General features: G+C 37.4%; 1 protein-coding gene across 1 annotated transcript in view; it reads left to right on the forward strand.

Annotated features, from left to right (window-relative positions):
- RPP30 (ribonuclease P/MRP 30kDa subunit) overlaps positions 1 to 12,200 on the forward strand; it is a 25,109-nt gene extending 12,909 nt beyond the window's left edge. Inside the window, exons 7-12 of the mRNA XM_005875951.2 lie at positions 5,826 to 5,839; positions 6,098 to 6,212; positions 6,781 to 6,810; positions 7,237 to 7,274; positions 7,667 to 7,746; positions 11,791 to 12,200. Of these exons, the coding sequence (XP_005876013.1) occupies positions 5,826 to 5,839; positions 6,098 to 6,212; positions 6,781 to 6,810; positions 7,237 to 7,274; positions 7,667 to 7,746; positions 11,791 to 11,900 (387 nt within the window). The 3' untranslated portion in view covers positions 11,901 to 12,200. The remainder of the gene's footprint in view (positions 1 to 5,825; positions 5,840 to 6,097; positions 6,213 to 6,780; positions 6,811 to 7,236; positions 7,275 to 7,666; positions 7,747 to 11,790) is intronic.
- The last annotated feature ends 2,796 nt before the right edge of the window (positions 12,201 to 14,996 follow it).

Consider the following 14,996-nt stretch of genomic DNA (forward strand, 5'->3'; position numbering starts at 1 on the left):
GCACGTACAGTGCGATTGAAACTTCGTGGCCCATGTGCAGAAGTCGGTATTTTGTGGAAGAGCCACACTCAAGGGGCCAAAGAGCCGCATGTGGCTCGCGAGCCGCAGTTTGCCGACCACTGGGCTAGGCTAAATAAGCGTTTTTAAGAGGATTTTTATTTTTGTAAACTGACTAAACGAGAAAAGAAAGCTTAAAATAAAATAAAAATTTCAGTAAATTATGGAGATGTTTTTGAAAGGCTTTACAAATCAAAATCTATGAAGGATATTTCTTGGAAGGAACGCTAACAGTATTGGACACTTACTGCCTGAATATTGAACACTAAGGGGACAGAAGTCAAGAAAGAAGGGGAAGGGAAATAATGTTGGGGATCCCTGAGGCACCAGTGAGCTGGGGGAGGGCATGCATGGAAAGCATAGCAGGCATGGTCCATGCGCAATGAAAAGCTGCACTGAAGCAAGCTGGTTTACACAAAAGCCGGGTTACCTTTGTAATTATCTAAGAGGGGAGCCATGCATTCCGGGGACTTTTTGTTCCTCCCTCTGCTATAGAATTTTTCTCAGTACCTTTCTATATGGTACCTTTCTACATAGTTCTCGTCTTCCCTCCCCTTTCTCTTCCATCTGTCATGCCGTCTTGTGAGTCTTATTCCGTCATAAAGGTGATATTTCACATCACTAACAGCTGTTAACTGTTTTCATCAGCAGCCAGACCCTAGGAAGGGGGAGGATGCTATTTTGGAAGAGTGGCTTCCAAAGCTTAGTCTCCCATTCTCAGAAAGTATTATGGAAGGAGAAATAAACAATCCAGGTTATATACCTAATCCTGTCAGAATTGGAAAATTAAAAATTTAATCTATTTTTTCAAGGTAGATAACTGTCCTTTTGTCTCTGTAGAATCACAGTCTCCTCAAGTTGTTTTCCTGTCTCTGCTGCTAAGGAATTGGCTTGATTCCAGGAATAGGGGGAGACAATGAAGAGAAAATTGATCTATGTGGTGCGGAAAAATTGAATTCAGTGTGTAAAAATTTTAGTTGGCTTATGTTCTGCCCCTTAAAATGTGCTACTAAAACTGTACTTGAAAAGTACCCAAAATTTTAAAGTCATATATTTAAAGGGAATACTATAAAACAGCTCTTTTCTGATAAATATTGAGAGGAGTACTGAACATATAACAATATTGCTTAAGTTCAAATCATCATTTCCCCACATTCTTGCCAGTGCTTATAAATAAATAAATGCTAAAACAAAACAAAACACCTGAATCGTCACAGTTTAAGAGTTGGAGATCTGTGTTAACAGCCCACTTAGCAGACGTGGTGAAATGAAGACTGGCAAGGAGAAGCCATTGAGCTCTTCAGTCACAGTGTCCGGACAGTTCTGTTGATTCCCTGTCACGTGAGCCCCCTGCCATGCCCCGCTACCTGTGATAAAAGGCATAGCCTCCTCCAGTACCCAGGCCTACAACAGTCTTGTTGGCCTCACAGGTGGCTCCTCTCCAGAAGTCGACATCTCTGGCTCTAGAAGTCTGCCAAAGCCTCACACTGCCAATCCCGTTGCTGTATAAAAGGCACCCCCTGGCGTTAGCCAGTGCAGCGGCTCTGTAAATTGCTATTAAACTTAAAGCCCTTTACCTTTCTCTTCTTCACCTTAATGAGCTAGGAAGGCTATTTTCTAGATGGCTTTGCCTGAATCAGCCCACATACAGCACCGCTGTGTCCTTGTTGGGAGAAGGTAGTACCGTGATGCTGAGGCCAAATCCGTAGAATGGATAGCAGTGCACACAATTCCTTATGTCCCACAACAGGGTGAGCTTCCCAGTGGCTTCTTGGTGAGGGCTCTCAAACCAAAGTGCCCTTTGTTCAACCCAGACTGTGAGCTTCCAGAGAGCACCAGCTGTGTCATGGGCATCCTTTTTAAATTATCCCAATATTGTGCCTATAGTGGGTCCTCCCTGAAACTTCTCAGTTGGATGAATATGTGCCTCGCCTAGCATATCAAAGTGCAGCTTGGGGAACCTGGCCAAATCCTGCTTGTCCGAGTCATTAGCCCGAAGTCAGTGTTGGCAGGTGAGGGAAGTGGGGCACTGGGATGGCATGAGGAGGCAGCAGCAATAGGACATCCCACCCCCCAATTCATCTGTAAATGCAGGAAGGCTGCTGCTGTTTGATGATATTTTTGGCTTAATTCCCACATTTTTCAATTTAAGAATTCTGAAAAGTGAAAATTTGACAAGTGAGAGGGATATGCAGTATTTAACACAGTGTCTGCTTTTTAAAAAATCTGGTGTGAACACTTTACATATGTTGTTTAATAAAAACTAGATGATGGAGTGGAGAGAAGGACTGCACGAGATTATTTTCAGTCTACCTAATATAGAAGTAGGCTGCAGTGTGAACTGGTCAGGAAGAAGAGTCCCCATGAATTTATTCACCTAGTTCCCATTTAAGAGAGAGGAAGCTGGAAACATATGGTAAGAGATGTCCAGCTGCTTGTTCAGGGTAAATAATAGTTGGATAGCTGTGTATGTATTATTTGTATCTGATAATATCTAATCTGGATATGGAGCTGTATGTGTAGGGGAGTATGTTCACCATGAAAGCACAGAACATGGAGTGAATGTGGTTAACAATTCAGCCTTAAGTCTTGGTCCTTGCCTGCTCCTTTGGCCTTAAGGATGAACTTGTCTTTGGCCATGAAAAGGGGATAGGTTGGCTTTACAAGGATCCCTTCATTAGGCACATGAGGAAACAGCATAGATCTTCATTTGGATTGGATTTGTGCTCTTTTCTTTTATGGTGGTGAAAAGTGGGAGATTAAAACAGGGAATTCATTAGTCTTTTACCTAGAGGCTAGAAGCCATGTGAGAATTGTCAGCATAGAAGTTTGGGATTATGAAGGCGGGCTCAGGTATACAAAAGCACTTCACTTGTATAATTCATAGCTCTTGTCCCTTTTGTAATCTTCACATGCTTGGGGCACCATAATTTCAATGATGTAATTCCTTCTAAAGACTCCTACAAACCTCTTCTGGAGTCTAGAGCAGCGGTCACCAACCTTTCGGACCTCACGGACCACCAGTGGTCTGCAGACCACCAGCTGGTGACCAGTGGTCCAGAGTATGGGAGTCACATACATTTATTATGTGATAATTGGGTTTCTAAAAAATTGAATTTAGCTCCTCGGATAATCAAATGACTTCTAATTATTTAGCATTTATAGTTTAAGCACTTTTACACCTACTCTAGCCCAGCAGCTTTAGGGTCAGGGCTTGAATTACTCCACTATAATGGAATTGAAATTGAAACTCAGGTAGTGTGTGACTCACACAGATAGACTTCTCTCACAAAGGCTTGCGTTGGCAATTGTACTCAAGCTTTTATTCTACCTGCTGTCATTTCGCACCACTGGGAAATGCTATGGAAAATTATAGCAGAGCTCTTTAAGCACACAATAATTTCATATTTTAAAACATAATCTTTATGGATTCGGGTTTCGAGAATGTTTCTTAAGCAGCACATATCTTTACTTTCCCTTTGATGTTTTTTCAGTGTTATTGCCATTCAACAATGACTTCAAGTATATTGAGTTATTTTCGGTGTTTGTATGTGTTATGCTCTCTTTCTGATAGTTTTCCCTCAGCACTTCCTTTAACCCTAATCCATTTCTATCTTCATGGTCCAATTAGTCCCCACTGAGAGATGTCCTGTAAATAGTGTCTGAAGCAGTGAGGTTGGTTGGTCCAGGAATCATGCCATATATACTTGATTGGGTGTGAGTGCTCTATAAACTTTATTTTTTTATCACACATATATTGGGAACTGAAATGTGTTAAGTACTTCATTGATCTAATGCTTGGGCCAGTGCCAGCATCAAAATTTTGTATAGCAAAAAAAAACCTACAGAAATAAAGTTAAAAGACTAATGATAGCCCTCGCTGTTTTTGCTCAGTGGTTAGCGCATTGCCTCCTGCATGTGCCCCCACCAGGGCCAGGGATCGAGCCTGCAACTTAACCTGAGACCCTTTAGTCTGCAGGCTGACCCTCTCGCCACTAAGCAAACTGGCTAGGGCACAAATTACCTGTCTTAAAGAGTGATACACCAAGGGTGTCATCCTTTGAATTCAATAAATAACTGATTTTTTATGAAATTAACGGAATTCAGATATTATCTCAGTAATCAACTCCCTATTTTCTTTCTTTCTTCATTCTTTTAAGCTTAGTTCTTGGAATTTTACCATCAATATTTTTTTTTTTTGGTCTTTTTTTTACCATCAGTATCTCTTGATTCAAGTATCACACATCTGCCCTTGGTTTGCAACGTCATTACCACGTTATTTCTCATTAGTAAAGAAATCTCCCTGTTTTAGAACCTTTGGTCAGAGAAGTGAACAAAAGCCAATCACACAGGCACTGTCATTCTTTATGAAAGGCTGTTATGAACAACCATTTGATGAGCTTAAGGCAATTTTCATTAAAATGGTCTTAGAAGCAAGGGCCCTGGTAATGAGTCTATACTTTATCTAAAAATTTAAAGTGTTATGAAAGGAATGTTCACAACATCCAGTAGCACATTATCTTTAATTTCTCTGTCTCAGTTTTGTTAGCAATTTTAAGGTAAACGACTGATGTACTTAAGATCACAATCAGAACTTTTTTCTTAAAAAATAATTAAGCTGATAATTATATTCCTTTTTCTCTCCCCCTCCCCCTCCAAAAAAAAAGTTTAATTTTGATCTGGTCCCCATGGTGTGGTGGGGGGAAAATTTTAGTCACAATTAAGAATACTTAGGCACCTGGTCATCTAGTTCTATGTGTCATTCTATGTGTCATCCACATCCTTTGTTTCCCCTCTTCTCCAGCCACTGTCTTGTGTTTTAGATCAGCAACTAGAAGATGAGAAGAGAAAAAAAAATGGCATCCTCTGGCTAACTAGTACTTTTGTCAAGAGAAATAGCTAGGGGAATAATTGAGAATATGGCTAAAGGAGGTGTCTTTGGTTTATCTGAATTTCAATTTGCCAAGTTCATCCTGGTTTCTTTTATGATGGATAATCAGCATTATCACATCGCCTCTTTTTCATAAGCTACGATTTATTTTCTTAGAATGTAAATATATTAAACACTTGTATAAAGGTCAGTTGTGAGTTACAAAGAAGCATTATACCAGCTCTCAAGATGTACAAGCTGGGCAGGAAAAATGGGGTGGACATTTAACTGTGGCACCAAGAGTATCCTATCTTTTTTGCTGGACATCCATGAATACAGTTTAAAATTAGGGACTCACTAAAGAAAAGGGGGAGAACAGATATCAGGGGCAATTAGCAATCTCTGCCATAATGCCTTATAGTGGTTATTTATTATAAGGGCTAAATACATATATAAGACTCTTAGCACAGTGCCTGACACATAACACTCAACCATGGCTATTTGTAGTCCTTCATTCAACAGATATCTAATAAATGACTTACCTAAGAGGCCTTCCACCCCTGTTCTTTGGAAATTTTTCAGCTCTTCGTTTTTTAGTTTCTTCATTTTGGGGTCAAATTACTTGTTTGCAAATAGTTTATCCTAAGTATAGGGAGCACATCTCTTCTTTTCTTTTGGTAGTTCATGGAATAACAGCCTTTTTGCCACCCCACTGGGACTTTGCTCACCATAACCTCTTCATGATTCCTGTTTATATAAAGTCAGCCTCCCCACAGCTAAGATAAACTCTGTGATCAGATAGAGACAGATCTGTTTTCTTCTGTGGATGATGCTATTTGGGCGTAAATTCGCCTTTGTTTAAAGCTATACTTCAACAAGCAGGAGGTGGGCTGTGGAGAGTATAGAGCAGGGGTCCTCAAACTTTTTAAACGGGGCCAGTTCACTGTCCCTTAGACCGTTGGAGGGCCAGACTGTAGTTTAAAAAAAAACTATGAACAAATTCCTATGCACACTGCACATATCTTATTTTGAAGTAAAAAAACAAAACGGGAACAAATACAATATTTGTATTTGCATGTGGCCCACGGGCCGTAGTTTGAGGACCCCTGGACTAGTATTTGCTCAACTCTCATCTGTCTGCTGGTTCAACTACTGTTCAGGGGGAAATAGTCTGCTTAACACATTAAGTTTTGAACTTGTCTACAGCCCAGCTATCAAAGACTCCACAATGAGAAGGTATACAATTTCCAATGCCCTCAATTTGGTGCAAGTCTGCAAAGGAAAGGTATGGTTTCCTAATTGTAGGGTATCTTTCAAATCCAGCAGTTTATTATTATTAATCCACTAGATTATCAAACTGATTCCTTTTCCTTAAAGAAGAAAGTTGTCATGGCACAGGAATAAATTCTCCTATTTCAATGAACTCTGTAAGTTTTAAGGGGAAGAAAATAATGGGAGAAGATTAATGTGAAGGAGGGAAAGATGTGTTGAAAGCCTTTATCTTTCCATAAGGAATTTGCAGTTTAGCCACTGAAAAGAATAGTGTAGGTAATAATTTTTTGTCATCAGTGAGTTGAATTTCGTTTATATGACCTTCTCAACTAGTTTTTAAAATGAATTCATCTTTTCTAAGATCTGTTGGGAAAACCTGTTCTGCTTATTATTATACGCTGCCTTTAGTTTGACATGAGGGCTTTTTATTCTTTCACGTTAATTACTTACCTTGTCTTGAAAAGAAGTTGGTGTTTATAGAGCCTTAAATGTTAAAATGTGAATACTGATTATTTGTCATATAAGACTCTTCAATTTTTTTGAACCTCTAAGATTAATATTGATCACTTTCTGTTTTGTAGAATGTAATTATATCTAGTGCTGCAGAAAGGGTAAGTCTGCCACTAGGTATTTTGTTTTTGCTTTTCAAGCTATAAAACTTGGAAAAGTTTCTAGGGGAGAAAGTAAAATAGTAATATAATGAATGTTTATTGCATGTTTTCATTTTAACTGTATTTGCTCATTGTAATTGCTGAAGAGTAAAATCTATCCCCATTTCTTTTGGGCTTCAAGTTTTATTTATATAAATAGGTTTTTTTATACTGTTATAGAATGCTTTTTAAGGTTCTTTTATATTTTCAGAAACTTAAAAACAATCAAAATTATAAAAACTTAAATTTATGCAATTGAATTCCTTATTTTTAGACACTTAATCATCTTATTAATTCACTGTAGATGAAGTCTTTGAAACGTTATGAATAGCAGCACTCATGTCTGTTTTTTGTTTTTTATTGTTTTTGTTTTTCATTTTATTTTAGCCTTTAGAAATAAGAGGTCCATATGATGTGGCAAACTTGTATCCTTTTCTGAGTCAGAAGTTACTGAAATTTTCTCTTAGGAAAATTGGAATTTGAAATGATATACTTTAACAAGATATTTTTCTTAACCTTTTACTGTAGGTTTACCAGTTAATTTCAAAAACAAATTACATCAGGTTCTAGATAGCTTTATCCTTTTGTTTTCTGGACTAAGGGTGAGATAGAAAAAGGAGAACAAGAATGAGGGACTATATTTAAAAAGCTTAGTTAAATGAGCCTCTTTTCAAAAGCATGTTCCATTTGGGCTAAGAACTGCGATAGAATTAAAGTCTCTCTCTCAGTATGACCAGGTGAGCTGGCATTGTCAGTTATGTTTGTGTTAGATTCCTGTCCTTGGCTGACTCCATTAAAATCCTTAATGACCCCACAGAGGGTTGCTGTTTGGACTCTCTGAAAGTGATGCCAAGGCTGCAGTGTCTACCAACTGCCGAGCAGCGCTTCTCCACGGAGGTGAGCAAGTTCTTCCAACAAAACTATCCAGTGGTCATGTGAGGAGCCAGTCATTTTTATCAGACCATTGCGCCATATCCACTTTTATTATCTTTCCCTGCAGAGTTCCTTTAGGGTCATCTTTTCCCAACCTGCTTTAACCATACCCAGCAGTGCTTTCTCATCTTTCGCTTCAGGCTTTACTTTCTGGAGTTTGTGGAATGAATAGTTTGTATTACAGAAATGAGTATTGAGTGCATCCTTTCAAGCTCTGCATGGATGTCCCTGCCTGTATTTTGATAGGCTTCTACTCTTCCTTTCTCCTCCCTCCTCTCCATAGGAGCACTCTTTCCCTCCTGGAAATCACTGTTTTAAAGAACTGAAATGTTAACAATATGTTATGCCACTTATTAAGAACATAAAAACAGCAAAGGCATTGTAAAAACCCAACTAACAAACTCAAATTGTACCTCTTCACATTTATTACAGCTTGTGATTCTTTTTCATTTTTTGTTCGCATGATCAAGTATGTGCAGACTATACATTTTTTACTCACATTTCATTTACATGTGTCTTTCTCTTCACATTAATTCACTACTAGAAGCCATTGAATTTCTCATTCACCAGATGATAAAAATTAAATTAGAAGTATATGGTATGCCTAGATTTTGAAGAATGAAAATGAGGTTTTATTTTTTTTTAGTTTAGACTTTTCTGTTTTATTTTCATATCTTTCTCTTCACATTAATTCACTACTAGAAGCCATTTAAAATTTCTCATTCATCAGATGATAAAAATTAAATTAGAAGTATATGGTATGTCTAGATTTTGAAGAATGAAAATGAGGTTTTATTTTTTTTTAGTTTAGACTTTTCTGTTTTATTTTCATTCTCTTTGAAATTTTTAGCACTAATGGTAGGGTCAAAAAACAATTTACTTGATATCACCCAGAGGAATTTAAACTTCAGAATAAGTTGCTACGTATCGACAAAGTTATTTGGCATATACATACTAGTTAAGTTACTGAAGTCCTGTGTGTTGTGTCTAGATTTTAGTGATCTGATTTCCATTGAGAGAATTGATTACTGTACTGACTTACCATGAATTACTTAATTTTGCTTTTGGTTTCAAAATGTTTAGTATGAGATTGTTGCATTATGTAGCCTAGACCCCATCACATTAAGCTCTGGGAATGACGAAATTAATCAGGATTTTATCGAAATTTTCTTGAAATTAGGGAACAGTTGGTTCACACTTTGGTTATCTTTGTCTATTTTAAATGAATGTAAGGAATCATCAAGAGTTTGGATAACAATTCGTGTTCCAAAGTAGACTAAAGCAAGAAAGGGGAACTTAAAAATAGGGGGAAATCTGCAGTTCTGCATTTACCTTAAAAAAAAAATAACAACAACAACAAAAAACTTAACTATGTAAAGCTGGGCTTTTATAGTAGCTGAACTAAATTACTTGTGGACTTCAGGTAGCATTGCCATTCACTCTAGTGTGCCCAGGATAGGCCTAGTTTATGCTTGTCCTGCAGAATTAACCATACATCTAGAGGATAAATTATAGTCACCCTGGTTTCACTTGACATTGGGATAGTATGAGACAGTTGTGTGGTGTATTCCTAAGATTGCTAATTTAGCCTTAGGTTACATTGCAAGAAAGAAAGGATTCTGAGACAAGGCCTCAGTATTGTCCCCTGCACTGATGAAGTTCCAGCTGGCATCTGTATCACCCTTAGTGCCACATTTAAGGACAGCAGAGCCCTGGAGCCCTACCAGAAGATGGTAATGGGTTCTTAGAGCGCCTGGAAACCTTCTCATGAGGGCAATATTGAAAGCAGTGCAAGAATGGATACCTTGAAAACAGAAAACTTGGGACACACAGTAACTGGCTTTCAGCGTTGGAAGTCTTGCCGCAGGGATTCAGAATTAGATGGGTCCTGTAGGTTTCCAGGAACCAGTGAATAGCAGTTCTGAGGTTGTGGGGAAGGGACAGAAGAAAGGTTCACGGCCAGAGGATCCGGCCAGTGGTTGATGAAGTTGGTGTTTTCAAGCAGCCATTGGACCAAGATGGACCTGTTGGGCACACCTGACTTTATTCCTCTTGGACAAAATAGTGCACTCATAGATAAGTGCTTTAGAGGTAGTTGTAGATTTTCCTTGACAATCCCTGTATGTGAAAACTAAAGCCCTATACAAATGTAACTTCTTGCTATTACAAAAATAAATGTATTTTCAAAAGACTTACACTTTAGCTGATAACTATAAAGGTCTAATTTATAATTATAAGCTTGAATTAAGAAGTAAATATCCATGTGATTTAAAAATAGAACATTTCTGAGATGGAACTAAAAGAATTTTGAAAATAAATGTATTTTGTTTTGTTACAAAGTGTTGGTTTTCACAATTTAATTTTTATATTTTTTATTTATTTACCTGATTCTTAGATTTTTGCTTAAACCATAGTGATACAAATAAACATCTCTAAATACGTTTTCCATTTGGTGAAATGGAAATTATTGGCACTTTCTATTTAATTTGAGGCTCTCTGATTATTTTGTCATTTTAATGACCTCAAGAGCAGTTTTGTCCTTTTTATATATTAAAATGCTTTTAAATAACTGACAAAAATATAGTAGACTTGTCAAGTTAATCCTTACAAATGAAAAGGTAACGCTTAGCTCTTTAAAATTGACTTTACTTTTATTACTTGAAATAAATAATTCTTAACTAAATTTATGTTTATTGAGTTCTTTAGGTTTTACCTCCTTCATAGCTAATGGATCTCTCCCTAGGTCCTCTCACTTCCTAAGGACTAAGTTTTAATCTCTTCACATGGTATTATAGCTCTTCCCAAGCTACTCTGCCAGCCTCATTTCTCCCTGATGTTTTTACATTCTTCCTTCACACCAGCCATGTTGTCCCCTAACCATACTAGGTTCTTCTTTCCCCTCTCTCTCTCCATGGCTTTGCAAAGGAATACTTCCTTCTCCATTTGCCCCCTCTTTCCTCCCTAGAGTCACCTCTTGTATTTTTTTATATGTGTATTTTTATTGATTCAGAGAGAAAGGGAGAGGAAGAGAAAGAGAGAAACAGCAATGATGAGAATCATTGATCAGCTGCCTCTGGCATACCCCCCTCTGGGGATTGAGCCTGCGTCCTGAGCATGTGCCCTTGATTGGAATCAAACCTGGGACCCTTCAGTCCGCAGGCCGACGCTCTATCCACTGAGCCAAACCAGCTAGAGCGAGTCACCTCTTTTATGATACCTTCCTTGATTTATCCAGGCAGAGTTAATTCTTGTTATATTTGCCCCTTGTGAACTTATCTCAGTGTGTTGTGGGAAGAAGCACCGTTAGGCATTTTTATATCCTTTATAGATGACACAGTGCCTGGCCCACTAGTAGATTTTTAGCACAAGTTGGCTAAATTTAAGTTGAACTCTGCTGCCAATCTGACCTAAACATCTAATAATCCTATTTTTTTTTTTTGTTCATCATCACCAATCTGTGAGATCGATAAACATGTGAGTTTCATTTTCTTCATTAACTCAAGTATTTATTGAACACCTATTACATAACCAGGCAGTAAATACGGTGGAATCTTCAGAGGTACATTGATGATCTAGCAGGGATGACAGCTGTGGTACATGCTGTAAAATGAAGTGAGCACACACTGGAGGAAGTACAGTTGACGGTTGTACTTGCTCTGGTGATTTATCCGTCTTTCTCCCACATGTAAAGCATCTGCTGCACTAGGGTCTGTGACTTGGGTTCTGGCTGTATAAGATGCCATGGACAAACCATTAGAGATAACCAGCCGTGCAGTTTTACCCTTGAAGTAATCCTTAGGAATGAATTAGATGTTGGTGACATATTGATGTTTGTATATTTGGGACAGGGGAGGGGTAATAACACCAAATGCCATCAGCACTCAGTACTTCATGATGGTTTTATCATTTACTAGTGCTGTCAGTCAAAGCAACATGGTGATACTTGTTCATCTACCTCTTTAAATCATGTCTGAACTTCAAGCACTGGTTTCCTTCTTTGTTTTGTAGAAACTAGGAAAACTGCTTTTGGAATTATTTCCACCGTGAAGAAACCTCGGCCATCGGAAGGAAATGATGATTCTCTTCCAGCTTCCAAAAAAGCCAAGTGTGAGGACTGAAAAGATCTCCCAGGCTCTGTTGACACTCCCATCTTCCCTTTCATAGTCCACCAGCCACAACAGAAATCAAACCTCTGCACAATTTGCTGTTTTCACGTGGAGCTAGAAATCGGTAGTCTCTAAAAACGATTTTATATTCAGGCGTTTAAACTAACAAAAGAAACCGGGTGAAGCACTTAAGAAAAGACTGAGCTAGATGAATTTTGAGATAGTGTAAGAGAAAACAGAGTCTAGCTTATATTCTTGGTGTAATTGATAAAAATGCCAGGTATAATTAAATTAGATGTTTCGTTATTTCAAGAGACTCCTTTGTTCATTTAAAAACTCATGCTTTTCTGCTTTATTTGATATACATTTTTTAACCTTACTACTCAAAAAGTGGTTAGTTTTATGGACTATTAAAATTTATATTAAGGGATTGGCTTTTAGTTGATCTATTTTTGTTTTAAGCCTCTTTTATTCATCAGATCAAAGTTCTTTCTAACAGGACTTGTTACAAAATTGGTGGAAGGAGAGGGGAAGTGCACCTGAAATCACGCTTGGCCTCCTCCTTTGCTGCTTCTCACCCCCATGATGTCCTTGAAAATAGGATTCACTCCTTTGACTTGGAAGCCCCTGAAAACCTGATATTGATTTTTCCTAGTAGTTTTATTAAGAATATCAAAGCAATTACGAGCAGGATTATTATACAGTGGAACCTCAGTTCTAGAACTTAATTTGTTCTGGAAGCCTATTTAAAAATCAAATCTTTTTTTTTCCCCGTTAAAAGTAATGTAAATTGAATTAATCCATTCTAGACCCCCAAATGATTCCCTGTTTTAACCTTTCTTATATACAGTACATGTCTAGTGTACTGTTTAATCTATAAATAAACACTTTAAAAACAAAGAGGACATAAATGTAAATTTAACAAAAAGGAAATGAAATGTAGGTTAAAAAAACGAAAATTTAATAATAAGCAGCAACAAAAGAAAAAAAAACTCAATAATATTCACAGCACAATTTCCTGAGATGTTGACAATGTGAAGTTTAACAGTAAACTGACTCATACTAGCACGTCCTCTCATTTATCACCTGAGAGACACATGAATAATTATACAAGCCATTAGATAGCATCTGATAGTATGAAAGGATTGTCTGGTTGAGAAGCTAATTGTTCAAGATGAGAGATGTTCGAGAACCAAGGTTTGACTGCATTTGGTAGAGGTAGCCTTTTTGCAAATACCTGCACTTTTGCTGTATTGATATAAATAATTCTTTAACTGAGAAAAAGGACAGAGTCAGAGAAAAGATTTCAAAAAGAGAAAGCTATATAACAGTCTCACTTATGAATGTAGATACTTTTAAAATATTGATAAAGGGAAACCATCAAAACAGAGTATACCATGACAAGATGAGATTTACTCTAGGAATCTAAGAATATTTCAGTTCTTTTAAATGTACTTTATAATATCAGTAGGTCAAATGAGAAAAATCAGGATCATCTTAATAGATGCTAGCAAGACATTTGATAAAATTTTAACTCTATTCCAGATTTTAAAATTAAGCAACAATAAAAAACCTTTGGCAAAATAGAAGTAGACGACTATTTTACGCACACATACATATATATGTTCGTATGTATTTATATATTGTATATATTAACCATGATGGTTCTAAAATAAAGCATTTTGACTGACTTCCGCTTGTGCAGTTTGGTGGATTAGCCTACTCCACAAAGCTGGTGGCCACTGCTACTGAACCCCCTCACCAGGAGTCTGCCACCGAGTGACAGCTTGCTTCTGCTCACACCCCGCCTGGATTCACCAAAAGTTAGGTGTGTGTTCATTTTGTCCTTGTAGTTAGCATTGTAAAATTATATAAGTTGGTTAAAAATTATGATGAACTATGAGGAGCAAAAAAAAAAAAGAATTTCTGCCCTGACTGGTTTGGCTCAGTGGATAGAGCGTCAGCCTGCGGACTGAAGGGTCCCAGGTTCGATTCCAGGGTTGCGGGCACATCCCCAGTAGGAGGTGTGTAGGCGGCAGCTGATCAATGTTTCTCTCTCATTGATGTTTCTAACTCTCTATTCCCTCTCCCTTCCTCTCTGTAAAAAATCAATAAAATATATTTAAAAACAAAAAAGAATTTCCAGGAAAACGAAAGTTGATGCTTTTGAAAGGTTTGAAAAAGAGGAGTTATTAAAAAAGAAGTGCTGTCAAAAAAGGTGTGAGCGGGATAACTAAGATTTGGGGGAGATCCAGTAAAAATTCTGCACTTGGCCTGCTTTACTAGAGTCTTAAGTTCTCCTTCTTCTTTAAAGAGACTGGGACTCAAAAGGCAGCTGTGGATCTCTCATCAGTGCATCCATACTCCCAAGAACAGCTTTGACCTTTCTTTAAAAGATTGGCGCATGTGAGTGTAGATTTCTATAATTTACACGGAAGTGAAATGTTTAACGGGGTGTATATTCAACTTTTTTTTTAATACCATGCCTTAATCTACTTTTCAGCCAACTGGGTGTGTGTGTGTGTGTGTCCCAGTTGCACCAGATACAATATACAATAGTGAGGACTTTAATGTTCTATTAGAAATGAGGTAAAGTTATTGTGGATGTGACTATCTTTTTGAAAAACAAGAGAAGCAACTGGGAAAAGATTAGAAATACACGTCTCTTTTTAGTTTACAAATGTGTGATATATTTGCAGTTGTGCCGCTTTCTATTTAGGAATATGTGCTTATGCCATTGTTCAAATTACTAGGGCATGATGGTTGGTCACCAGTGAATAGCATCCAGCGGGTTTCCTTCTAATGCGTGCTTTTGTTAGAACATGAACCACTACTGATTCAGTTGAAACAGAATGACCATACTACCTTTAATAAAAGTTCAGCAAAGAGGTCAGTTATAGAATAAATACACAAAAGCTAATAGTTTTAATTAACAATAACGTTTTATAAAATACTATTTTAAAAGATGACCCTATTCATAAAGACATAAATTAAAAAGAAATGTGTAGGATGTCTATGAAGAAAACTGTTCAATGAAAATAAGGGAAATTAAAGAAGACTGGAATACAGGGAGGGAGACATTCTTTTTTTTTCTTGGATGAGGAGATA

This window comes from Myotis brandtii, unplaced genomic scaffold, assembly GCF_000412655.1.
Source record: "Myotis brandtii unplaced genomic scaffold, ASM41265v1 scaffold475, whole genome shotgun sequence".
Lineage (NCBI taxonomy): Eukaryota > Metazoa > Chordata > Mammalia > Chiroptera > Vespertilionidae > Myotis > Myotis brandtii.